This window comes from Papio anubis, chromosome 4 (assembly GCF_008728515.1).
Source record: "Papio anubis isolate 15944 chromosome 4, Panubis1.0, whole genome shotgun sequence".
NCBI lineage: Eukaryota > Metazoa > Chordata > Mammalia > Primates > Cercopithecidae > Papio > Papio anubis.
In genome coordinates, this window is record NC_044979.1 from 140,987,048 (window position 1) to 141,012,069 (window position 25,022).

Sequence of the window (25,022 nt, forward strand, 5' to 3'; positions counted from 1 at the left end):
CTGGTTGGGTAATAAGCGTGGTCAAAATGATGTTAGATATCTGGTGGATAACTGCATATTTTAGACTCTTAAATTAGCTGTGAGGAGCACTGAAGCCCTAGATTGCTGCTACCCTTTTCTTACTTGCAGCCTAGATAAAATTTACCGAGATGGAAGTCTTAGGCAGCTTCACGAAGGAAGCTTCTGCAGGCAGCGCTCTCATGAGACATGCGGCCCTTAGGTTGAGAAGTAGAGATAGGCGATGTCCTCCCCCTAGTGCCTGCACGGTGGGGAACTCGATACCTTGGAACTGGGAATTCTCTTGGATCCCATATTTAGTGTTCCAGGCCTGTTGTGTTCTCAGAGCCAAACATCCCACGTAGCTCTTTTTTTAATTTTGAGACGGAGTCCCGCTCTGTCGCCCAGGCTGGAGTGCAGTGGCGCGATCTCGGCTCACTGCAAGCTCTGCCTCCCTGGTTCAAGTGATGCTCCTGCCTCAGCCTACTGAGTAGCTGGGACTACAGGCACCTGCCACCATACCCGGCTAATTTATTATTTTTTTAGTAGAGATGGGATTTTGCCACGTTGGCCAGGCTGGTCCCAAATTCCTGACTTTGGGTGATCTGCCTGTCTCGGCCTCCCGAAGTGCTGGGATTACAGGCATGAGCCACTGCGCCCGCCCTCGACATAGCTCTTTTTACCGGCAGCTGTGTGTCTCAGTGGCAAAACTTAAACTGGACAACTGCCACTTTGTCACCATACTAATACTACTCCTTTTATTTTACTGAAAGTTTGCTCTCAGTGAGCAGGCGTGGAAATCTCTTGGCGGTAAAAATGAGGGATGGTTTTCATTAGATTTCACTCGAGCAGTCTGCTGCTGTGCCTATCATTAGATTTCATTTGAGCTCTCCACTGTTATCTTCTTTTAAAATTTTTTCCCATCATCTCCATTTCATTCTAACTGCCAAGGTGCATCTGATGGTGTTGGTCCATCTCATGGGTGTGTAATAGATGCATAATAAATGACAACCATTTCCATTTTTATTTGTAGTAGTAAAGTGTGAGATAAGTGGTTGCTTGGAATTGGGGTACCTCCTTTTTTTTTGAGACACAGTCTGGCTCTGTCGCCCAGGCTGGAGTGCAGTGGTGTGATCTCGGCTCACTGCAACCTCCGCTTCCCGGGTTCAAGTGATTTTCCTGTCTCAGCCTCCTGAGTAGGTGGGATTATAGGTGCCCACCACCACACCTGGCTAATTTTTTGTATTTTTAGTAGAGACGGGGTTTCACCATGTTGTCCAGGCTGGTCTCGAACTCCTGACCTCAGGTGATTCACCTGCCTCGGCCTCCCAAAGTGCTGGGATTACAGGCTTGAGCCACCACGCCCGGCCTGGGGTACCTCCTTTATTGTACTGTAGACCTATATTTAGGCTAATGTGGTCATCAGCGACTTTTACACAGCTAGCTAGGTACCTGGTTATGCCATCAGGGAAGCAAATTCTCCCTGAAGGTGCATGTAGCAAGCCCTCTCCGCCGACCCTGTCGCGTACGTGGGTGCTTGCAGCTCCCCTGGCCGGGGCTTCAGAGTGACTCTCTGCGTCTCTTCTTCCCAAGTCACCAGTGCCAACTCAAGGAGCCCAGCCAGCCGCTGCCACTGCCCAGCGAGGGCTCTCTGGAGGATGAGGAGCTTCCTGCCCAGAGATACGAAAGAGATCTAGTCCAGAAGCTCAAAGTCCTCAGACACGAACTGTCGCTTCAGCAGCCCCAAGCTGGTCACTGCCGCATCGAAGTGTCCAGAGAAGAAATCTTCGAGGTAGAGAGTTCAGGGCCACTGCCCAGACCCTGTTCAGAAACAAATAAGGCAGCTCAGACAAAGGAATCTCAGATGCCTTTGTTTTAAAGGGCTGCTTTAAATGAACTGCTTTGTGGGTGATGTCTGCGTTTCAGGGAACCCTTCTTTCTCTTGGTATTTCAGGTATTGATTTTATTACTAAGGGAAGTGCAGAGTTTGTCGGAACACAGCTTGTGTAGAGGGAGGGAACGGTATTTATTTCCTCTCATGGTAAAAAGGGAGACGACTAAATAGTTTCACCTCTAGGTGAAAACCTAGAGGTGTATATAGAAACTAGCACTAAAAAAATAGTGGGAACCGCCTTGTCTACATGACGCGGGTTAAATATTCCTGCAGTCTGCGCCTTCCCCAGAGCCAGGCAGTCTCCCTCCTCTCTTCTTGTACGAGATGTCATCTGAGGGCTGTCCTTCTCAGGGCAGCTCAGGGGCTGGGGGTCGTCCTGCTTCTCCTGTGGAAATTGGCAGGGAGCAGGTGGCTCCTGGGACACGTTCTGTCCCTTACACGGCTTCCTGCAGGAGCAGATCTCTAAACAGACCGGCGCTTTTCCCAAGAAAGCCGACCACTCGGGAAAATCTCCATGGCATTTGGGCCATTTCCTGCCCTCCTTTGTGGAGACACTGTCAGAAATGATCAAAGGAGACAGAGCACAGATTCTCCCTGGGTGACAGTGCCGAGGGAGCACAGCGGGGCCAGGGAGCTGAGCGCCTTCCCCACGGCCAGGGCTGGGCCTGGGTGTTGGATGGGCAGCTTGGCCGCAGTGCCCAGCCCTGCCTGCTGCATGTCTGCCCTTGTTGCAGGGTTAGAAAAGCGCTGAAGTACTGACTTCACTACCAGATTGTTTCCTCTTTCCCTCTCAGGTTGCCAGAGTTTTTTTTTGTTTTTGTTTTTGTTTTTTTGAGACAGAGTCTCGCTCTGTTGCCAAGGCTGGAGTGCGTGATCTCGGCTCACTGCAAGCTCCGCCTCCCAGGTTCAAGCGATTCTCCTGCCTCAGCCTCCCGAGTAGCTGGGATTACAGGCACCCGCCACCACACCCGGTTACTTTTTTGTATTTTTAGTAGAGACAGGGTTTCACCACGTTGGCCAGGCTGGTCTCAAACTCCTGACCTCAGGTAAGTTGCCCACCTCAGCCTCCCAAAGTGCTGGGATTACAGGTATGGGCCACCGCACCCAGCTGGGTTGCTGGAGTTTGAATTGCGTTAAATTTAAAGCATAAAAAAATTCTTAAGTACCTTGTTACTGAATCTACATCTACAGACATGTAGTAGCTTCTACTTCAAGTGCTGAGTCTGAGGGAATAGCAGGCTGATCACATGTGTTCTGTGCTGTGCTTAAGCTACCTTATGTCTTACTTAAAAACTTAAAATCTTTTTGCTTTTTGACTCAGTGTGAAGTCAAATGTGATTTTTCACTTTAGATATAAAAACAGGCTCAGAACTCCCTTAGCATTCAGACTTTCTAATGTCTTGATTTTGGTTGCAATGCATAAGTTGTTTATAGTGTGCAGTGAAATTAATCTATACAGAGAAAAACCAACCCTAGTGAGATTTGTCCTTCACTCCTTGGTGATTCACTGAAAACAGACACGTGTTTCCCTTAAGGTTAGTGTTTCCTGGCATTGTGTTTGTTTTGTTGTTGTCTCAGAGGGAGAAACTGAGAAAAAAGATGATGGAATATACTAGATGCCAAAGAAACATTCCGATTAGGAGCCAGATAAAACTTGAATTGGAATGGATGCATATTCTTAACCAGGCGCCATTACCAATAACCATTTATAACTTGAAGAATAAGAAATGTTCTTCTCTCTGAAACTGTGATGTTGCTATTCAGGAGTCTTACCGCCAGATAATGAAGATGCGACCCAAAGACTTGAAGAAACGGCTAATGGTGAAATTCCGCGGGGAAGAAGGTTTGGATTACGGTGGCGTGGCCAGGTGAGTTGCTAATTCACCTTCTCTGCTGCGTGGATTTCTGTCTTTTCAGGAGAAGTCATTTGCCCTTCTCCAGTGCTCATCACCAAGCACTCCTGGGCAGGGCTGATGTCTCCCTGGAGCAGTCGGGCCAGCATGCGCTGGCTGCAGCCACCCTCTAACAGGAATTCCTCAGAGCATGCTCGTGCCAGCCTCTTGCCATAACCTACCAGAATATCCGTGATCATCACTACTAATCAACTTCTTGTAAAGCTAGAATTCAGCTTTTAAACTCACTCCCTTCTTTTGAAACATAATTTCAGGACATGCTCCTGAAATTAACACAGGAGGTGGCCTTGCTCTCCTCTGTAGAGGATTTTCTGCAGGGAGCAGGGCAGGGACTGCATTTGTGCATGTAAACTGCATGTAAATCGCATTCATGTCAAAAGAATTATATGTAAAATGTTGAAATTGTGGTCAAAATAATTCAAGAAAATGATATTAAAAAACCAGAATAGAATGACGAAAAGCTGCTATTTCACGTCCTGCCTCTTTTCACTTTCAAGACAATTTTTCTTTTTTGTCTTTTTTGAGACGGAATCTTGCTCGGTTGCCCAGGCTGGAGTGCAGTGGCGCAATCATAGCTCACTGCAGCTTCAACCTCCAGGGCTCAAGCCAGCCTCCCACCTCAGCCTCCCAAGTAGCTGGAACTACAGGTGTGTAACACCACGCCTGGCTAATTTTTAAAAAGTTTTTTGTAGAGATGAGGCCTTACTATGTTGCCCAGGCTGGTCTCAAACTCCTGGGCTCAAGCCATCCTCCCATCTTGGCCCCCAAAGTGCTGAGATTGCAGGTGTGAACCACTGTGCTTGGCTAAGACAACTGCTCCTTAACTCATTTAGCTCTTTGTTTGAATAGGTGTCTTATTATTTCTGGATTTAATGATTTATGGGCATATACAGAAGATAGACTGACTCTAGTTACTCTCATGTTCAATTTAGTAATATGAATCTTTTTAGTTCTTCCCTCATTTGTAACTTCATGTCCTGTGCTTTCACCTTTAGTTTTTGATTTATCAACTAGAGACATGATCTCTGGACCTCTCAGTTGCATAAGAACAGGATATTCATACTTGTAACTTCTCTTCAGCATTCCTTCTGCCTCTTAAATTCTGTCATCTGTAATACTACTTTTATATTGTCAAGGTTAAGATTTACATTCTCTTCTGTAACCAAAATTTGGTGAGTCTCCTATGCCTGTCTACCAATTATTTGTAAAGGGATGAAAGTTTATATGGTTTATATTATTATGAATGAAAATATTGTCCATTAAGGGGTTACATAGTTTCTAGAATTTGTTTAACTTTTTGGAACAAATTCTAATTTTTCCAAGAATTTCTTCTTCCCTTTTTTTCTGGAGACAGAGTCTCACTCTGTGGCCCAGGCTGGAGTCCACTGGCTGGATCTCAGCTCACTGCTACCTCCACCTCCCAGGTTCAAGTGATTCTTGAGCCTCAGCCCCCTGAGTAGCTGGGATTACAGGAGCGAGTCACCATGTCCAGCTAATTTTTGTATTTTTAGTAGAGATGGGGTTTCACCATGGTGGCCAGATGGGTGCTGAACTCCTGACCTCAGGTGATCCTCCCGCCTTGGCTTCCCTCCCCAGTAGCTTTCACTGTCTCTATTGCCCCTTGAACTTCAAGTCCTCCAGGACGGTTATACATCATACCTTCTGACAGCCCCCCTGTGTCTCCTGCAAGGCTTCTGTGCAGCCTGATGGCAGTTCTCTCGCTCCTCTGTGCCACGGTCGTCGTGAGACTTCACTGCTTCCCTGGGTGAGGTCCATTGTCCTGGGCGTCCTGTAGCTTCCCCTTTCTTGGCGTCCTCCCTTGTCATGCTGTGACCACCTCATGGTTGTGTGGTGTGATGTCTCCGTTTCTCGTCTGCATCTTCCGAGAGACTCAAACTGCACACAGTGAGGAACCTTGTCTTGTTCACAGCTGATCCCTGGTTCTTAGAACAGCAGCTAACACACAGCGGAACACTTGTCTCCGTAAATATGTGCCAAATGAATGAATTTTACTTTTTGTTAATTTCTTCGCACATTTTCTTTCTTTGGTCGTTCTGAAATGCTTGTTACTCAGCTGTTGGACTCCCTGGTTTGGTCGGGTAGGAGTTACATTCCTTCCGCGTCTTCCGTAGTCGTCCAGTCTTCTGCGTGGAGACAGGTCTTTGTGCATTTCCCTTGACTGACATGATGCTGTAGTGGGAAGAGCTGGGAATCCCTGCTCTGCCACCTCCAGTGTGGTCTTGCAGTGTTATTTCACCACTGGAGTCTTCCTCCTAATGGGGTCATACCTATCTCAGAGAGAGGTGGAGCGATTCCAGTTGCACGTGTATTACCCATGTGCAGGGGTGTGTTCATTATCCGATCTGTGGGAGTCAGGCTACACTTACCTCCCCAGTATTTAGTCCTGAAGTCCTTTCTGTAGCTTCCCCTGTTTAGTTATTGCTTCCCCTACCACTTCCAGAACACAGCTGATTGTATCTTCATGTCGTCCATGGCTCGGTTGGAACGTTTGCTTATATTTTAATCACTTCCTGTCTAGACAATTGAAGGTCTTTGTCTTTTTGAAAAAAGGTTCTTCCTAAATCGAAACTCCAAAACTTGGGATGAATTCAAATTCAGCAACATTGCCTTTGTAGTAAAGAAACTTTATAGGATTCGGAGTCTCATCTCTTCTGGCTGTCCTTTCTGTTCTTTTGAGTACAATACAGAACTGTTTTTGTTTGATATTTTTCGTGTATTCTCATGATTTTCTTGGACAGCTTCTCTGCATTTGTGTCTGTCCTTCCCTATTCTCTCTCATTTCTGTTTGAAAGAGTAAGAAATTCCAGAATAAAATTTGGGGCTGCTATCTTAATGCGATCCATTGAAAAGGAGTTTTGAGTAGAATGAACGAAAGACTCTGTAGATCTGCCACAGGTGTTTGTCTGAGACCGCCCACTAGCTGGGCTTATCGCAACCCGAGTGCAGCCACTGAACCATACAGTTTCTAGTTGAAATGCCTTTTTTTTTTTGGCTTGACTCTTTTTAACTTTGGGGTTTTTAAAATAATAAAATGATGCAAACATTAAAGAAACTCAGAAAATAATAACTCAGGCTGGGCGCGGTGGCTCACTCCTGTAATCCCAGCACTTTGGAAGGCCGAGGTGGGTGGATCATTTGAGGTCAGGAGTTCGAGACCAGCCTGGCCAACATGGTGAAACCCCGTCTCTACTAAAAATACAGAAATTAGCCGGGCCTGGTGGCGCATGCCTGTACTCCCAGCTACTCAGGAGGCAGGAAAATCGCTTGGACCCGGAAGGCAGAGGTTGCAGTGAGCCAAGATTACACCACTGTGCTCCAGCCTGGGCGACAGAGCGAGACTTCATCTCAGGAAAAAATATATATATATATAGAAATTTTAGCATGTATCAAATGCATTTTTGTTGTTTGCTCCCAGGGAGTGGCTTTATTTGCTGTGCCATGAAATGTTGAATCCTTACTACGGGCTCTTCCAGTATTCTACAGACAATATTTACATGTTGCAAATAAATCCGGATTCTTCAATCAACCCCGTAAGTATGAATGAACAAAGAGGTAGGGAATTGAGTTGGAGAATTTTTGAGATGGATTTTCAGTTTCATTCTCAGTTCTTGGTCTATTCGTTGTAGAGTTAATCAAAGACATTGGTAAGCAAAACATGGAAAGGTAAAGTGAAAACTGAGTTAAGATGGATGATTTCAATCTGGTATTTTCAGAGACTGTGGTCATTGGGTGTGTTGTGTTGAAGGAGTTGAAGTGGGAAGCGGAGCTGTTCATACACTCGGGACACTTTATGATCATTCGAGGGAACTGTGGAATGATGACTGTATTTGTTAATGGTGTCATTCTAAGGAGTGGGTTCTGAAGTCCAGCCTCCTCCCAGTCAAAACTGGAATCTTTCCAGAACTAGCTTTCTAAGCCACAAATGCTGCCACCCTTAGTGTGCTGGTTTTAGAGATGAGGAAGTCAGTGCAGTGTTTGCACGCCCAGCCCGAGGGCGAGGGCGGGCAGCCGGCCAGCAGGGGCTCCTCCTATGGCGCCACGGCCTTCACCAGCGTCCTGCACAGGCCGCTGAGGCAAAGGCGGGGCAGGCCCCGCTTGTGCATTCAAATGCGGAAGAACCTTTCACCAACATGGAAGCAGAGTTTTGACTCATTGTTTGAGGTGAACGTAATTCAAACCTGAAAGTAGAGATGTGTGGTTCCTGAGTTAAAAACCAGAACGGGTTCCTGAGTTAAAAACCAGAACGGTGTGGCTCACGCCTGTAATCCCAGAGCTTTGGGAGGCCGAGGCGGGCAGATCACAACGTCAGGAGATGGAGACCATCCTGGCTAACACGGTGAAACCCCCGTCTCTACTAAAAAATACAAAAAATTAGCCGGGCGAGGTGGCGGCCACCTGTAGTCCCAGCTACTCGGGAGGCTGAGGCAGGAGAATGGCATGAACCCGGGAGGCGGAGCTTGCAGTGAGCCGAGATCGCGCCACTCACTGTACTCCAGCCTGGGTGACAGAGCGAGACTCCGTCTCAAAATACAAAAAGAAAAAAAAAAAAAGCGCCAACACGGCGGTCGTTGAGGGATTGTTCTTATTTTTTTTTTTTTTTTTTTTTTTTTTTTTTTGAGACAGAGTCTTGCTCTGTCCTCCAGGCTGAAGTGCAGTGGCGTGATCTCTGCTCATTGCAACCTCTGCCTCCCGGGTTCAAGGGATTCTCCCACCTCAGCTTCCCGAGTACCTGGGATTACAGACGCCCGCCACCACGCCCAGCTAGTTTTTGTATTTTTAGTAGAGATGGGGTTTCGCCATGTTGGCCAGGCTGGTCTCAAACTCCTGACCTCAGGTGATCCACCTGCCTCAGCCTCCTAAAGTGTTGGGATGACAGGCGTGAGCAACCACAGCCAGCCTAGAATTGTTATTTGACTTGGCTTATTCATACATATTTTCCTGTGGTCTTTTTTCCCCCTTAGCATTTCTTCCCTCCCTCCCTCTCTTTCTTTCCCTCCCTCCCTTCCTTTTGTTCTGGATTAGAGGAGGAAGGGAACTTGCCCTTTTCTTTCTCATGCCGTGGGAGGGAGCGCAGGGCTGGCTTCCTGGGCGTGCGTCCAGCATGGTGCCGAGGCCCTACAGTGTCAAGGCCCCAGGCTTGGTTTAATTCTCTGTTGTCACCAAGGTGAAATTCTCAGTCAATGCGGAACACGGGGCTCCTCTGCCAGTTATATGGCCCTTCTGAGGAGGTGTTGGCCCTGACAGCATAGAAAACGTTGTCCAGCGAATCTAGGTAAATTTCTGCTACACAAGCAGCCGTCTTTCACTTGCTCAGCAGCGGGGCCTGTGAGTCCCTGAGTCAGTAGGTCTGGCTGCCTCTGGGACACTTTTCCCAAGAAGCTCGGGGACAGCACTTCTTGGGAAGCGAGATTCCACATTGGCCGGCATCGTGCTGACAAATTCGTGTTCTCTGGTGCCCCCTACAGGACCACTTGTCTTATTTTCACTTTGTGGGGCGGATCATGGGGCTGGCTGTGTTCCACGGACACTACATCAATGGGGGCTTCACGGTGCCCTTCTATAAGCAGCTGCTGGGGAAGCCCATCCAGCTCTCAGACCTGGAATCCGTGGACCCGGAGCTGCATAAGAGCTTGGTGTGGATCCTGTAAGTATTGACTGACGGCGCACGGTCACCTGGCTTAGGGTACACCAACCACCGCGTCTACTGTGTGCATGCATGTGTGCCTCTGTGTGTGTGTGTGTGTGTGTGTGTTATTTTGGGGATCATTGTGAAATTGAAGAGACACAAAGAAACCATTGTATTATAACCAGAAACAGAAAAGGAGATTCTTTGGGAGACCGAGGTGGGCAGATCACTTGAGCCCAGGAGTTTGAGAGCAGCCTGGGCAACATAGCGAGATCCCATTACAGCAAAAAACAAACAAACAAACAAAAAACAAACAACAACAAAAAAACCCACCAGATCTAGTAAAAATATTCAGTTGACTTATTTTCCTCGTGATGTTGGACAGGTTTCTCTTCATGGACTACATTGTTTCCTTGAATGATGAAGGTAAGATCCTAGACGTTAACAGGCCACTCCCCAGGCCCATTGTGGGGTGTGTGTGACACTCAGGGTGTCTCCAGTTAACCTACACAGGGGCCAAGCAAGTATCAAAACAAAATGAACATTTAGTTACCTGTGCTTTAGAATTATTCTAAACACTCTGTTAAGAGCAGCAGGCAGTGACAAGATGAACCGTGACTGTCACGGGTCCTTGCAGATTTCAAGGGGACAAAAGATCAGGCTCTGGCAGATGGAGGGATGTGGGTGAGTCGGAATCAGGGCCTCCTGGTTGTGTCCCATGTGTCATGTGTTCCAACTTGAAGAGGGGACTCTGGGGATCGGGTAGAAAATCTTCTACTCAGCTGGGTGCAGTGGCTCCATGCCTATTATCCCAGTACTTTGGGAGGTTGAGGTGGGCAGATCACTTGCTCTTTTCACTTGAGGTCAAAGGTTGGAGTTCGAGACCAACCTGGCCAACATGGTGAAATCCCGCCCCTACTAAAAATAAAAAAATTTTAAGAAGCCAGGTGTGGCATGTGCCTGCAATCCCAGCTAGTTGGGAGGCTGAAGCAGGAAAATTGCTTGAACCCAGGAGGCAGAGATTGCTATGAGCTGAGACTACACCACTGCACTCCAGCCTGGATGACAGAGTGAGTCTGTCTCAAAAAAAAACAGAAAGAAAATCTTCCACTCTGCCTATGGCTCAAGAACGATGGCAGATTCAAGAGCTACTTTTCACTTTCGAGTGCTTTTGTGTTTGAACTGATGCGTTTGGAAAGGCTGCCTCTAAGGGAGGAATGGTTTTTTATTTATTTATTTATTTTTTTTGAGGTGGAGTCTCGCTCTGTCGCCCAGGCTGGAGTGCAGTGGCTCAATCTCGGCTCACTGCAAGCTCCACCTCCCAGGTTCAAGTGATTCTCCTGCCTCAGCCTCCCGAGTACCTGGGACTACAGGCGCCTGCCACCACGCCTGGCTAGTTTTTTGTATTTTTAGTAGAGATGGGGTTTCACCATGTTGGCCAGGCTGGTCTCAATCTCCTGACCTCGTGATCTGCCCACCTTGGCCTCCCAAAGTGCTGGGATTACAGGTATGAGCTGCTGCACCTGGCCGGGAACGGCATTTTCTTGGCGTGGCTTCATCTCCAGGTCAATTTCCCTTTGACCCTGATACCTCTTCACATTCCTGCCTTTTGACTCCCACACTCAGCGTACAAAGCAGCTGGGTTGTGGGTCTCCTGAAACCACAGGATGGTAGAGCAACCTGCTCCCCGCCTTCTATGATTGTGGAAGCCAGGAGTGGGGACATCTGGAACCAGAGCTGTGGTGTCCAGGTCCTCCAGCACCTGTTGCTGTGCCGCCCCCACACAGGTTCTGTGTCTGCCCAAAGCTGTCCTCTCTTGCAGCCCCGGGTCTGGCAGTCGTAAATGTTGTCTGTCTACCCAATGACCCCACGTGGTGGCAGAGCTCTAACCTACATCCTCCTGTCTTATTTCAACAGAGAGAACGACATCACGCCTGTACTGGACCACACCTTCTGCGTGGAACACAACGCCTTCGGACGGATCCTTCAGCATGAACTGAAACCCAATGGCAGAAATGTGCCGGTCACAGAGGAGAACAAGAAAGAATACGTCCGGTAATGCCACCTGGGGGGACGGCCGGGTGCCTGGGGCGTGGCTGAGCCTGCGTTTAGTTGCTTGTAGGGGACGGCCGGGTGCCTGGGGCGAGGCTGAGCCTGCGTTTAGTCGCCTGTGGGGGACGGCCAGGTGCCTGGGGCGAGGCTGAGCCTGCGTTTAGTTGCTGTAGCTCCTTCGCTGTGTGATGGCTGGCACTTGTGATCAGATCACATGAACAGAGGCGACTTTCAGAAACCAACAGCTCAGCAGCAGCATCGGGGATCTGCTTGGAGGGGCCCTGATGGGGCCAGGCCTGGCCTGAGGGACAGAGCCCATGTGGGGAAGGACTTTTCAGTGACCACCTAATTATGGATGCAGAGGTCAGAGGCAAAGGAGAGAGCAGTGGCTTTGGAGGGTCTCGGTGCTCAGTCCGAGGAAGCCACCCTCTCAGTTTTTTTCCATCCCTAACTTGAGGCAAATCCATGTTCAGGCCTCGGCATTTGCAGCTGAGAACTATGTGGGCACGTCTGTGTGCCACGCTGCCCTGTGCTGTACTTTCAAATGTACTTTTACACATTTAAAAATTGTTTACATTTTTATAGGGTCTTGCTATGTTGCCAGGCTGGTCTTGAACCCCTGGCCTCAAGTGATCCTCTTGCCTCAGCCTCCCAAGGGGCTGGGATTCCAGGTGTGAGCCACTGTGCCTGGCCAGAACATGCTTTCAAATTGCAGCAATTGACGTGACAGATCAGGTTCAATCCTCCTGTTTTCAGGGGCGAATCGGAATGAATCAGGGCATGCACTGAGTCATTTTTAACGTGATGCCAAGGTTTGGTACTACTAGCTGGTGGTATGTCTGTCTTGGTGGAGAGATCTGGTGGGGAGCCCAGTGTGTTCCCATGTTTGTCAGACTGTGATATCAGAACCGGCTCACAGGTCAGGCATGGAGGCTCACGCCTGTCATCCCAGCACTTTAGGAGACCGAGGCGGGCGGATCACCTGAGGTCAGGAGCTCAAGACCAGCCTGGCTAATATGGTGAAACCCTGTCTCTACTAAAAATACAAAAATTAGCCAGGCGTGGTGGCAAGTGCCTGTAATCCCAGCTACTGGGGAGGGTGAGGCAGGAGAATCGCTTGAACCCAGGAGGCAGAGTTTCCAGTGAGCCGAGATTGCGCCACTGCACTCCAGCCTGGGTGACAGAGTGAGACCCTGTCTCCAGAAAAAAAAAAAAAAGGATAAAAAAGCCTGCCCATGGTGGAAAATCCACTTGGTGTTGCATCCAACTTGCGAGTTTTTCTTCCAGGCTGTATGTAAACTGGAGGTTTATGAGAGGAATTGAAGCCCAGTTCTTAGCTCTGCAGAAGGGGTTCAATGAGCTCATCCCTCAACACCTGCTGAAGCCTTTTGACCAGAAGGAACTGGAGGTAGGTGCCTGCCGTGCGGAGTTGACCCAGGGCATTCGGGGGCTCCCCTGTGGCTGGCGTCTGCCTGTTTTAAATCCTTGCTGCGAGCGGCCGTTTCCTAGTAAGCCTAGGAGCTGTTGGGGTTCCCAGACTAGAGCAAGAGTGGGGAGTAGAGGGTGTTTATGCCGGTTGGTAACCGACGAGATGTCTGCCTGGCGGTAGGAAATCTGAATAGTTCCCGGAAAACTGTTCAAGGTGGTTGTGGCTTCCCTTGTTTTCAGGGTATCTAGCGGGGGAGAACCAGGTGCTCCCACAGCAGTAACTTACTGCTTTTTATTCTGGCTGTTCCTAGACTAAGAACAAGGGGCTATTGTATTCTCTAGTCATACTGCATGTGCTTGAACACGGTGATTCATTCAGCCCTTCTCCATCTCTGGTGCCAAACAGCTCAAGCCTTGTAGATTGTTCTCCAAGTTTTTCTGCTGCCAGTGAGGAGAGCTTGGGAGCCAAGAGCTTGGATGGAGCAGTAGTTCTGGGGTGAACGTTTGTGTTTTTTTTCTTTTGAGACAGCCTTGCTCTGTTGCCCAGGCTGGAGTGCAGTGGTGCAATCGTGGCTCACTGCAGCCTCGACCTCCCAGGCTGAAGCAATCCTTCCACGTCAGCCTCCCAAGTAGCTGAGGCTACAGGTGCCCGTCACCATGCCTGGCTACTTTTTGTATTTGTTGTAGAGACAGGGTTTTGCCATGTTGTCCAGGCTGGCCTTGAACTCCTGGGCTCAGGCAATCCGCCCAACTTCAGCCCCCACAAAGTGCTGGGACTACAGGCATGAGCCACCGCACCTAGCAGGGGGTGAACTTTTTAAGCCAGTTGCACAAACACGCCCCATCAGCCCCAGCCCCACGTAACTCTTGCGGAATTCTTCTCTCTTCAGACTCGAAACTCCACATGTCCTTGAGTGTCCTGGAGAGACCCTGGGACGTGCCCTTGTTCATGGTGGTAGCTCTGTTCAGTGTCACCCGTTGGTGCTTTGATACTGCTCACCCATGCAGAGCAAAAACCCTGCTTTGGTTATAAGACAACGTCCCATCAGCAGCTGTGCACTGTGGTCCTTGGGGTTGGAGACCCGTCTGGAGGCGGCGGACGGAAGCATGTGCCACAGGCCTCCTGTGTGTAGCTTTCTTCCCATCTCAGTGTCTGCCTAGTTTATTTAGACACAGCTGCTGCTTTGCTTGGGAACCGACTTTTCACTCGTGTGTGTGTCGGGTACCTAGGAGGCGCATCCTGACGTGGGTTTATACATTTTGGAAGTAACTCACCTTTCTGCACCTCCTCAGCTGATCATAGGGGGCCTGGATAAAATAGACTTGAACGACTGGAAGTCGAACACGCGGCTGAAGCACTGTGTGGCCGACAGCAACATCGTGCGGTGGTTCTGGCAAGCGGTGGAGACGTTCGATGAAGAAAGGAGGGCCAGGCTCCTGCAGTTTGTGACTGGATCCACGCGGGTCCCGCTCCAAGGCTTCAAGGCTTTGCAAGGTGACTGACGTGGAGGCGGGGCTATTCGATGGCGCGTCTGTGGGGGCTGTGTTCTGTACTAGCCGAAGAGCTGGAGGGTGGCTGGGATGTTTTTCTGAGACGTGTGCTAGAAAATGGCATAAGGAATGTTCTCCAGTAGCTAATGCTCTGCCCTGCAGAGGCCGTGTGTGAGCAGGTGTGGGGCCCCGCTGAGCAGAGACTGTGGAGCCACCCCAGGGCACGTGGATTCCCCCTCCTCACTGCTTCCAGAAAGCCAAGAGGGTCTGGCCAGCAGAGGCCTTCAGAGTGTCTGTGAGGCCAGCTTAGCCAAGACCCCGGGGAGGGAGCTCTGGGGGAACCGCCCCCAGTCTCAGTGGCTCCTGGAGCTGCACATGAACCCCTGTTCAGCCACAGATCACACCGAAAGATGATGTCATGCTCACTCTGTTTAAGCCACTGAGGGAAAGGTGCCCATCTGCCTGTAGGCCCGGCGGCCTAATGTCTCATCTTTTACACTGAGGGTTCGGAGGGAATGCTGCTGGAAGGAGTGAGGTGCACGGTGTCACCATACGGAAATTTAGCTGACTGAACTGTAAATGCGGATAGACACACAGACACATTGTGAACACAATATTGCCTCTGCCTCGCTGAGTAAAAGGAGGTTAATTCCATTTCAGTCGGCTTTAGCCATCAGGGCGCCTTCGACTTTTCCATTGTGACCTCTGCCTATGGATTTGCTGCCAGGGGCCCGGCCTGAATAAAAAGGGGTTCGAGGCTGAGCCCCGCTCGCATCTGGGAGCCTCTGTCTGCTTGACCAGCCTGACCATGACAGCTGCTCCCAGAGCGTGCTGGTGCCTGTCATTTACAAAGCCTTTCTCATTCCGTTCTCCCAACAACCCAGAGAGCCTGGCTGACAAGGATTATTAGCCCCATCCCATGGATGAGGAAGCCGAGACTCACTGAGGCCATGGGATTTATTATCCCCCCAAGGGGAAGAAACAGGCAGGTGTGAACGGCGAGGCAGGGCAGGAATCCAGGCTTCCTGACCAAGTCTTTTCTCATGGCGCCATTGTCTTGCCCACAGCAGGTCCACGTGCTAAATGTTCCCGCTTAAGATGGTCCCCGTCGTCATAAGGGTCTCACTCGTCCCCCAATAATTGGATAGACTTTAGCCCAGTGTCCCCGAAGTGTCTAGAAGGTGGGTCAGAGGTGAACAGGGTCACAGTGCAGAACAAGGAGTGCTGGTGCTGTGGGAGGGTGGCAGGGCCGGGCAGAGTGGCCAGGGCCCTGCAGGAGGTCTCTGAAGCCCCCCACCTGGCGCAGCCTGTCCTGACTCCCCAGGAGGTTGGGGCTTGGAGGGTGTGGCCTGCGAGGGGGAGGAGCCACCTTCCTGTCCCAGGTCCCCAGGAAGCAGGAGGCTGCACCCTGAGACCCTCTGCCCAACAGAAAGATGGTGTCTCTGCTGGTCCTCATTGCTCCTGGATTCCTCTCCTGCCACTGACCTTGGCCCAGCTTGAAAGGAATATCTGTGAATACACAGGAGCAAGGGGCAGCAGAGCCAAGGCCCGTGACCTCTGTGCCCTCCTTTCCCGGCGCCCGGCAGCCCTGTCAGCTAGCCGTCTTTGCCGCAGCAGTGGTGGCTGCTGGCCAGCCTGGTGCTCACTTGGGGCTGAGTCTGGAAAGACCTGAGGAAGAAGGGGCTGGTGCCTCACCCTGCCCCACAGAACTGGTGGGCAAGTCGTCTGTTCCAGAGGGTGGGTGCAAACAGCGCTGACCCTCAGGGAGCCTGTCTGGAGCAGGCTTATGGTCAGGGTGCACTTTAGGAGGGGCCTTAGCAGTTCTTGCTCTGCCCCCTGCAAGATATTCTAAAATGTTGGAATTTTGGCCAACTGTGGTGGTTCACACCTGTAATCCCAGCACATTGGGAGGCCGAGGTGGGTGGATCACTTGAGGCGATCCAGGAGTTCCAGACCAGCCTGGGAAACACGGCAAAACCCCGTCTCTACTAAAAATATAACAATTAGCCAGGTGTGGTGGTGTGTACCTGTAATCCCAGCTACTTGGGAGGCTGAGGTAGAAGAATTGCTTGAACCCGGCAGTCAGATGTTGCAGTGAGCCGAGACTGCCCCACGGCACTCCAGCCTGAGCAACAGAAACCCTGTCTCAAAAAAATGTCTGAATGTTTTCACTTTGATGGCCATTGCAGGCATGTCCTAAAACTGGGCCTGGGAACCTCATGGCCCTATCACAGGACAGCCTGCCTGGGTGTAGGGGTGGGAACGTGGTCAGGGCCCTGGTTCCTGGGGGCTGTGTGGCCGGGAAGTGCCACAGCTGTGCCTCTGAAGTACAGTAACTAGAATGTTGTCTTGTAAGGTTCTACAGGCGCGGCAGGGCCCCGGCTGTTCACCATCCACCTGATAGACGCGAACACAGACAACCTTCCGAAGGCCCATACCTGGTAAGCACCGCGGCCAGGACGTCACGGCGTCCTGGGAGCCCCGGAGGATGCTGACGTTCACGTTCGTTTTGTTGTTTTTTCTTTTTTTTGGAGATGGAGTCTCTGCTAAAATATTTCTGTCATCATCAAAACTCAAAAGCCACAGCACCTGAGACACAAGGAGAAATTCGAGAGTTGAATGACAATTCTGAAGCCCTCAAGCAAGCGACTCTTCCTCCAACATGACAACGCTGTATAGAGTGGCTTTACTGGCCATGCAACAAAATATCTATAAGAGGGCCAACATTATTGCTAAACTTAACATAAAATCTTACAGCATATATAACCTAAAATTTAAATATAGATTTTTCTCTTGATTTAGTTTTTTATTTTTTTGAGACAGTCTTGCTTTGTCGCCCAGGCTGGAGTGCAGTGGCACAATCTTGATTCACTGCAACCTCTGCCTCCTGGGTTCAAGCTATTCTCGTGCCTTGGCCTCCCGAGTAGCTGGGATTACAGGCACCCGCCAACACGCCCGGCTAATTTTTGTATTTTTAGTAGAGACGGGGTTTCGCCATGTTGGCCAGGCTAGTCTGGAACTCCTGGCCTCAGGTGATCTGCCCGCCTCAGCCTCCCAAAGTGCTGAGATTACAGGCGTGAGCCGCCAAGCCCGGCCTCATGTTATTTTTTTAAAGCTGTTTTCTGATTTGTAGGACTCTGTTTCATTTATGCCAAGTCTCAGTGACTGGCAGTAGTGCTTGTGTCAGATGGGACGAGTACTTTGCAGCATGCCACAGAAAGGTTGTCACAGTATCTTATGAAACTAATTTTGTTATGAGCCATGTCATTAATTAACATTGGTGTTTCAGTGGAGTGTGGCTACCACTCCAGCAGGCTCAAATCTTCCTCTCTGCCAGGTCTTATGTACACACACCTGTTGGTAAGGAAAATAGTCTAGTTTTGGTCTTCACTTTATCTGACATTTCTGGGTCCCCATCTTCTTGGACTCCTGCTTATGACACACGCACCTTGTCTAGTGCAAATATTTTCTTCCTAAATTTTAACTTAAAAATGAGTCTCCATACTAGAGTATTTCCTGTATGGTTTAAAAATCCAGTCACTGGCCGGGCGCGGTGGCTCAAGCCTGTAATCCCAGCACTTTGGGAGGCGAGGCGAGGCGGATCGCGAGTCAGTAGTCGAGAATGCATCTGGGCGAATACGGTGAAACCCGTCTCTACTAAAAAATACAAAAAAAACTAGCGAGGCCGGTGGTGAAGCCTGTAGTCCCAGCTACTCGGGGAGGCTGAGGCAGGAGAATGAAGTAAACCGGGAGGCAGAGCTTGCAAGTAGAGCTGAGATCGGCCACTGCCTCAGCCTGAGGCGTGGGGGCAAGACTCCGTCTCAAAAAAAAAAAAAAAAAAAAAAAAATCCAGTCACTGGCACGCACTTTGTCCTGGAACCATCCATTGAGACAGTAGCCGCGTTTCCTTGGGGGAACCAGTTCTAGATGCTGTTGAGATGCCCAGTGAGATGATGGAAGGTTCCTGTCTTGGAAACCAAGGATGCGGGATCAAATGCTAGCTGTGACACCCTCTGACATGTGGTTTGGGGCAAGTGACTTCATATTCTAACTTGGTTTTCCGCACTTGTGAAATGGGGTAATGCAGCTGGTCCTGGACCGCGGTGGTGGGTGCTAGGGTCCTGCTCCGAGCGTGGCTGTGGCATCCGTTACGGGAACGCACCATGTTGGCTGCGCACCTCCTCACAAGGCTTTTGTCCTTTAGCAGTTTAGTGCTTGGTGTTAGATGCATGTGGAAAGTATGCTCTGAAGCACAGAAAAAAGAGGGCCCACCCTGGAACCCAGCTCTGTAGAGACAGACACCCTCCGTAACTGCTTACCCTAGGAAGCCAGGAAGTCACTGTACGTCCTCTGGGTCACAATTTTGTACTTTTTGGTTTGCTACGGTAGCTTCTTAAAGGATGTCTTTTTCTTTGCACAAATACTGGAAGTGAGTTTCTCCCTGGAAATATCGAGTCAAAAGTTGAGTATTCATTTCATCTTTTAAGGATTTGTCATCTTACTAGTTTTGAGATTTTGTTTTTGCAAGGAATTTTCCAGACTGCCCCGTTTTGGTCTCAGATCAAGTCCCAGAGGAACAGACAGACACGCAATACATCGTTAGTGGTGACGCTGCCTGACAGCCAGTCTGGGTTACACGGGCTGCCAAAGAGGCATTCCTAGCACAGAGAAAGAATTTCTCCCACAGACAGACAAACAAAAACAAGCGGAGAGCTTTGTCTTGATAGAAGCCGTGAACAGTAATTTGGTGATGTTTTGGTTGTCAAGGCTCAAGACTTACTTCACTGTGTGTTGACTGGGCACACTGGCTTAGGCCTGTAGTCCCAGCATGTTGGGAGGCCAAGGCAAGAGATTCACCTGAGGCCAGGAGTTTGAGAGCAGCCTGGGGAACCTAGCAAGACCCTGTCTCTACCAAAAAGCAAAAACAAATTACAAATCTTTGTATTAGAGGCAAAAAGCACAGGGGGACATGGAGAACTCACCACCACTCCTGCCCCGCCCCCCATTCCTCTCCCCTCCCACACACACTTCTCACTGCCTGTCCTTGGCCTTGAGGTTGGTCCCAGGGCTGGACTGCCCACCCAGTGACTCTCACTCTTTTGTCCTTTTTCAGCTTTAACCGGATCGACATTCCACCATATGAGTCCTATGAGAAGCTCTACGAGAAGCTGCTGACAGCCGTGGAGGAGACCTGCGGGTTTGCTGTGGAGTGAAAAGCAACCAAAGGCAACAGAGTCTAGCTCATGGCCACCAGACCAAAAGCATCCAGCTTCTGTGCGCCTCCTGCAAAGCTGGCAGAGGCCCTGGAATTCCAGATCACCTGAGGGGAAAGGGTTGTCTCTCTCCTTTCTGTTGGGGGAGGGGGATGGGGGACTTTTGTTGGTGGCTCCCACCCATATATCTCTCCTTTATTATAGTACTCCCACCCGTTTCCATCACCCATCCAATAAAATGCAGCCAGGGTTAGCCTTTGGCTTTGGTCACACAGGATATTCTGCTGTGGTTGCAACCCATGTGGTGATAAGGCTCATGGCCCTGAGCTCTTTACGGGAGCATCAGCCCACAGTCAGGGGACTGAGTGTGGCTGGCTGAGGGTTTGGAACTGGTGGCTATCCCCGCTGTTCCATCTCAAATAGCCTTGAGGCCCCTTTTCAATTTGAGCAGCTGCTAGATATCTTACCAGAGCTCAGATTCCAGATTTCACATCCCAGCAGCCTGTTCTGGGCAGCAGATGAATTTCCAACTGAAAAATAACTGCATAACGTATGCTTATTGGAATTCTGCCACAGCAGGAAGCTTGAGTCAAAATGTGTTTCCCCTTTGAAAGGAGAAGGAATTGGAGCAGCTTTTCCTGGAGCCAGGATATTTCTTTGCTGGGTATCTTGGCTGATAATTTTTTACGTAGAGAAAAAACATCTTTTAAGGGCCCCTTTTGCTGCATTATCTGTCCAGTTTGACTTTTCTTTTCAGTGAAAACACCATGTCACGGAGTGTAGAAAAGAGCAGACCAAAATCAGCCCTAGAGCCAACCAGTCAGTCCCAAAGCTGTGACCTCTGTGCCACTGTTGTCCATAGAAGAGCATCAACTGTGTCACTTAAAATATTAGTAAACCATGATGCGGCAACTGCTAAGAGCTAAACTAACAAAATTGTGTTATCATAGCTGCTGGCTTGGTGCGAACTAGCTTAAAAGCAATGGTGAAAGGATAACCTCGATGATGTAAATCCACCCAAAGATACTGTTCTACAAAAAGTAGGGTGTGGACGCAAACCTGTGACCGCAGAGGGGGACGGCTCCACACTGCCTCACGTGGCCCCTTTCCCAGTGGCAGCTGGTGACACTAACGATTGCTACTCGGTTCACTTGCCCAGATGTCTTCGTATGATCAGCAAGGCCAGAAGCAAGCCTAGACTGGAAGTTTCTGACACCATTTCCAGTTTGCACAGAAGGCAAACAGTGTTTTATCTTAAAGTGGCTTGATTTCCAGTAGCTGAACTTGGGCAGAAAACAGCAGCAGCAACCAATGTTCCTGTATGGTTTCTTTGTTGTTTTTGTTTGGGGTGGGGGCAAGTACAGGGTAATCGATGAGCAAGACATTTCACTGCTGTTGAAGTCTCTGGGATCCCGCTGTGGGTCTGAGATGGTCTGGGAAGGACCTTGTGGACAACGGTTTTATCTGTTCTTTTTGTCACTGTTAACTTCTGGGCTGCTGAGGTTCTAGAATGGAAGGGCTGCCAAACGAGGTTTGCTGCAGGAGGAAAGTTTAATCCCCCATTCCAGAAGTCCAGGCCCAATGGTGGGCTTAGCCTCTTTGAAAAGCTCTGCCTTGCCCCCCCAGGTGGGCGCATCCTGTGTCTCATTCACCATGATGCTTCCTGAAGGTGTTCTAGAAGCCCGTTTCCCAGTGGCTCTATCCAGCCTTTCCTTGCATCTTCCTCTTGAAGGTGAGGAAGTGAAAACTACAGCCCTCCCCCGGAAAGCCCACTCTCTATCACGAGCCTAACCCACGGGAGGCAGAAGAGACATCCATCTGAGAACTGAAGTGGCCTCCGGGATGAGGTCGGAGGCCCCACCTGATTTTCCTGGTGGTGGTATCCAAAATCTGCAGTAACGAGGAAGGAAACCAGGGTCTCATGGTTTAAAAGACTTTGAAGCAGGAATGTTGCATTTGACGCCTTTAAAACTACCTTTTTGCTGTTGGGAGGAGTCGGGGGCGAGCCTTAGCAGCTGCACCCGCCAGCCCCATGCTGGTCGGTGCTGCCCTGCCTCTTGTGCCGGGTGTTGCTTCAGCCCAGAGCCAGAGGGCTGGGTCCCGGGTCCTCCACAGGTGGCCCCGGCGGACACATGGCATTCCCGTCCCGGCCCCCGTCTCTGCTTTTCCACTTCCACCTGCGTGTGGGTTTGCCACCTTGTCATCGGTCGTGTGAGTGTCGCAGACCTTTCCAGAGCTCCGGTTCACTCTTTCCAAACAGGCCTCCCTGTCAGTGGCATCGCACTCCCAGAACCTTCAGTTTCTACGATGGTTTGTTTGGTCCTTTTGAACCACCCCAAAGAACTCAATATGGCAAGCAAATGGTAAAAGCTTCTCGACTGTTGGACTTTGGGTCCGCGCGAAGCCCATTCACGTGTGATCTGTGTCGCCCCTCTCGGTGGTCCCAGGCGATCCAGCCATGCCCCCTGCCCCTCTGCCCAGATGCTTCAGGGGCCCGGCTTTTCAGGCTTGCCCTCACCAGCGGCCGTCAGCCGACACTCAGGGATGTAGCAAACACCACTCCGCCAGTGCTTTTGGTAGGAAGAGCTGAGGCTGCCTGGGAGGCCCGGGGCGACAGGAAAAGGGCTCTCTCCAGTTCTGAAAAGAGAATCTGCCACCAGATCGAATTTCGACCCCTGAGCTTGTTCAGACATGTGGTCCGAATTCAGATTAAGGTGGTCACCCAGTCCGAGATGTCAGGAAAGGCCTTCTGCAGAGAAAATGTCCCCCTACCCGCCATCTGCAGCCAGGTGTGTGCCGCACGGCAGCCTTCCCGAAACATAGTATGGATTTTAAAAATGTGTTTATTTTTGTTTCTCAACCACTTTATAATGTATTTTTTAATTTATTTTGTAATGTCTTGTTTTTAAGTATTGCTGCTATCCTTGTTATCCTTCCCACGGTTTTTATCGCTGATTTATTTTGTGAAAGTTGTACACTAATGTTCTGTTTTATGTCAAAATCAAAAGTATTTAATGAAATACTAGTTCTATTTAATGTGGTTATGGAACCAGCTGGAAACACAAAACAAACAGTGATTGTACAGCAGGCTGGGCCCAGGAGGTCAGGTTCATTTTGTTACATATGCAATAAACTCACGACTTTACATTTTTGGCGTCTGTTATTTTGGTGTGGAAATGAGATTCCAGTGTCTTTGCAAACCCACAAGAAAGGAAGTGTGTAGGCAGGAATACTGGCAAGGGCCTTCCAAGGGAAAAGGACAGAGTTAAGGATAGAATTGTAAGGGAAACTAATGACAATATGGCAGTGGGTTGAAAGTGCTCTACCAAGCAAAAACATGGGACTGAGAACATTTAGAATTTCTTTGCGCACTGGTTATCTTTTCGTTTTTCCCCTCATTTTTCTTTATTTTTTTGAGATGGAGGCTTGCTCTTGTCACCCAGGCTAGAGTACAGTGGTGCAATCTCGGCTCACTGCAACCTCTGCCTCCCGGGTTCAAGTGATTCATTCTCCTGCCTCAGCCTCCCGAGTAGCTGGGATTACAGACGCGCACCACGCCCGGCTTATTTTGTATTTTTAGTAGAGATGGGGTTTTTCCATGTTGGTCAGGCTGGTCTCAAACTCCCGACCTCAGGTGATCCACCCGCCTCGGACTCCCAAAGTGCTGGGATTACAGGCATAAGCCACCGTGCCCAGCCTCTTTAACTTCTTTATACAGTATTTTGTTTTCAGCAGACAACTGGCAAGTCTTGCACCTGCTTGGTTAGCTTTATTCTTTTAGATGCTATTATAAACATAATTGCTTTCTTAAGTTCTTTTGTGGATATTCATTGCTAGTATATAGAAACATAACTGCATTGTTTGTCAATCTCGTACCCCAAAACTGCAAAAATTCGCTTCCTAGCTCTAGTGGCTTTCTTGTGAATTCTTTGCAATTTTCTCTCTGTAGGAGATAGCTTTACCTGTTCCTTCCAACTTGGATGCCTTTTATTTCTTATCTATTAGCTCTGGCTTATACTTTTCCAGTACAATGTTGAAAAACTGTGGTAAAAGTGGGAATATTTTTCTTGTTTCTGATCACAGAGGGAATGTTTATAGTAAAACGCCCTTCTGTATCAGTTGAGATGTACATGATTTTTTCCCTCTTTTCTATTAATGTGATGTGTTACATTGATTTTCTTATCTTGGGCCACCCTTCCCTTCCTAGGATAAATTCCACTTGGTTTTGGTGAATAATCCTTTTAATATGGTCTTGGGGCCGGGCGTTGTGGCTCATGCCTGTAACCCCAGCACTTTGGGAGGCTGAGGTAGGTGGATCACGAGGTCAGGAGTTCGAGACCAGCCTGGTCAACACAGTGAAACCTTGTCTGTACTAAAAATACAAAAATTAGCCAGGTGTGGTGGCACACGCCTGTAGTCCCAGCTACTCAGGAGGCTGAGGCAGGAGAATTGCCTGAACCTGGGAGGTGGAGTTTGCAGTGTGCCGAGACTGCGGCATTGCACTCCAGCCTGGGTGACAGCAAGACTCCGTCTCCAAAAAAAAAGCTGTTGGATTCAATTTGCTAATATTTTGTTGAGGATTTTTACATCTATATTCATAACGGATATTGGTCTATAGTTTTCTTGTAGTGTTTTTCTCTGGCTTTCAAATCACAGTAATCCTAGCCTCACAGAATAAGTTAGGAAGCATTCTTTCCTTTTCAACTATTTGGAGGAGTTTGAGAAAGACTGGCATTACTTCTTCTTTAAACGTTTGATAGAATTCACCAGTGAAGCCATCTGGTCTTGAGCTTTTCTTCGTTGGGACGTTTTTGATTTTTGATTCGATCTTCTTACTAATTGTCAGTCTATTCAGATTTTCTGTTTCTTCACGATTCAGTCTTGGTAGGTTGTAGAGTTCTAGGAAATCCATTTCATCTAGGTTATTCAATTTGTTGGCATACAGTTGTTCATAATACTCTTATAATCCTTTATAGTTCTATAAAATTGGTAATAATGTCCCCTCTTTTTAGTTGATTCTTCCTTCTTAATCATCTAAAGTTTTGTCAATCTTGTTGATCTCTTTGAAGAACCAATGCAGGGGCCTTTGAAAACAGTATGCTAAAAATAGATAGGGCTCAAGGACAGTATCTCCAATTAAACTTTTAATGAACTCCCATAGGCGCCAAGAAGGCGGGCAGATAAGAAAGAGCATAGAAACAAGGAACTAAGTAGGTTACATGTGGGAAAAGAAAGTTTGTTTTGCATTGCATTCTTTCTGCTGACGTGGGGTTTATAGAGTATAAATAAAGTGAGGCGGAGGCTCTGAGTGTGGCCGCCATGTTCTCTGTGTGTCTTTGTCTTTTGTGTGTTCTTTAATTCTCCACCACCCCCGGCACAGACCCCAA

The 25,022-nt window shown here is 49.1% G+C and overlaps 1 protein-coding gene and 1 long non-coding RNA gene across 5 annotated transcripts in view; one reads left to right on the forward strand and one right to left on the reverse strand.

Moving 5' to 3' along the window:
• SMURF1 (SMAD specific E3 ubiquitin protein ligase 1) overlaps positions 1–22,785 on the forward strand; it is a 123,734-nt gene extending 100,949 nt beyond the window's left edge. For 2 of the 3 annotated variants that reach the window (XM_003895730.4, XM_003895729.3), the window contains 9 exons: positions 1,591–1,789; positions 3,656–3,759; positions 7,241–7,355; positions 9,291–9,469; positions 11,369–11,506; positions 12,791–12,911; positions 14,225–14,426; positions 16,779–16,863; positions 19,536–22,785. In XM_003895730.4, the coding sequence (XP_003895779.1) occupies positions 1,591–1,789; positions 3,656–3,759; positions 7,241–7,355; positions 9,291–9,469; positions 11,369–11,506; positions 12,791–12,911; positions 14,225–14,426; positions 16,779–16,863; positions 19,536–19,635 (1,243 nt within the window). In that variant the 3' untranslated portion in view covers positions 19,636–22,785. The remainder of the gene's footprint in view (positions 1–1,590; positions 1,790–3,655; positions 3,760–7,240; positions 7,356–9,290; positions 9,470–11,368; positions 11,507–12,790; positions 12,912–14,224; positions 14,427–16,778; positions 16,864–19,535) is intronic. The other variant, XM_009202609.3, reaches the window with a different exon arrangement.
• LOC103882740 lies at positions 16,945–19,612 on the reverse strand. Of its 2 annotated transcripts, XR_004183322.1 has the most exons (3): positions 19,518–19,612; positions 18,742–19,330; positions 16,945–17,011 (listed from the first exon to the last, which is right to left on the reverse strand). It is a non-coding gene; the product is annotated as an uncharacterized LOC103882740 (long non-coding RNA). The 2 variants fall into 2 exon arrangements; XR_002520901.2 differs by lacking the exon at positions 19,518–19,612 and having other exon boundaries at positions 18,742–19,401.
• Positions 22,786–25,022: the final 2,237 nt, after the last annotated feature.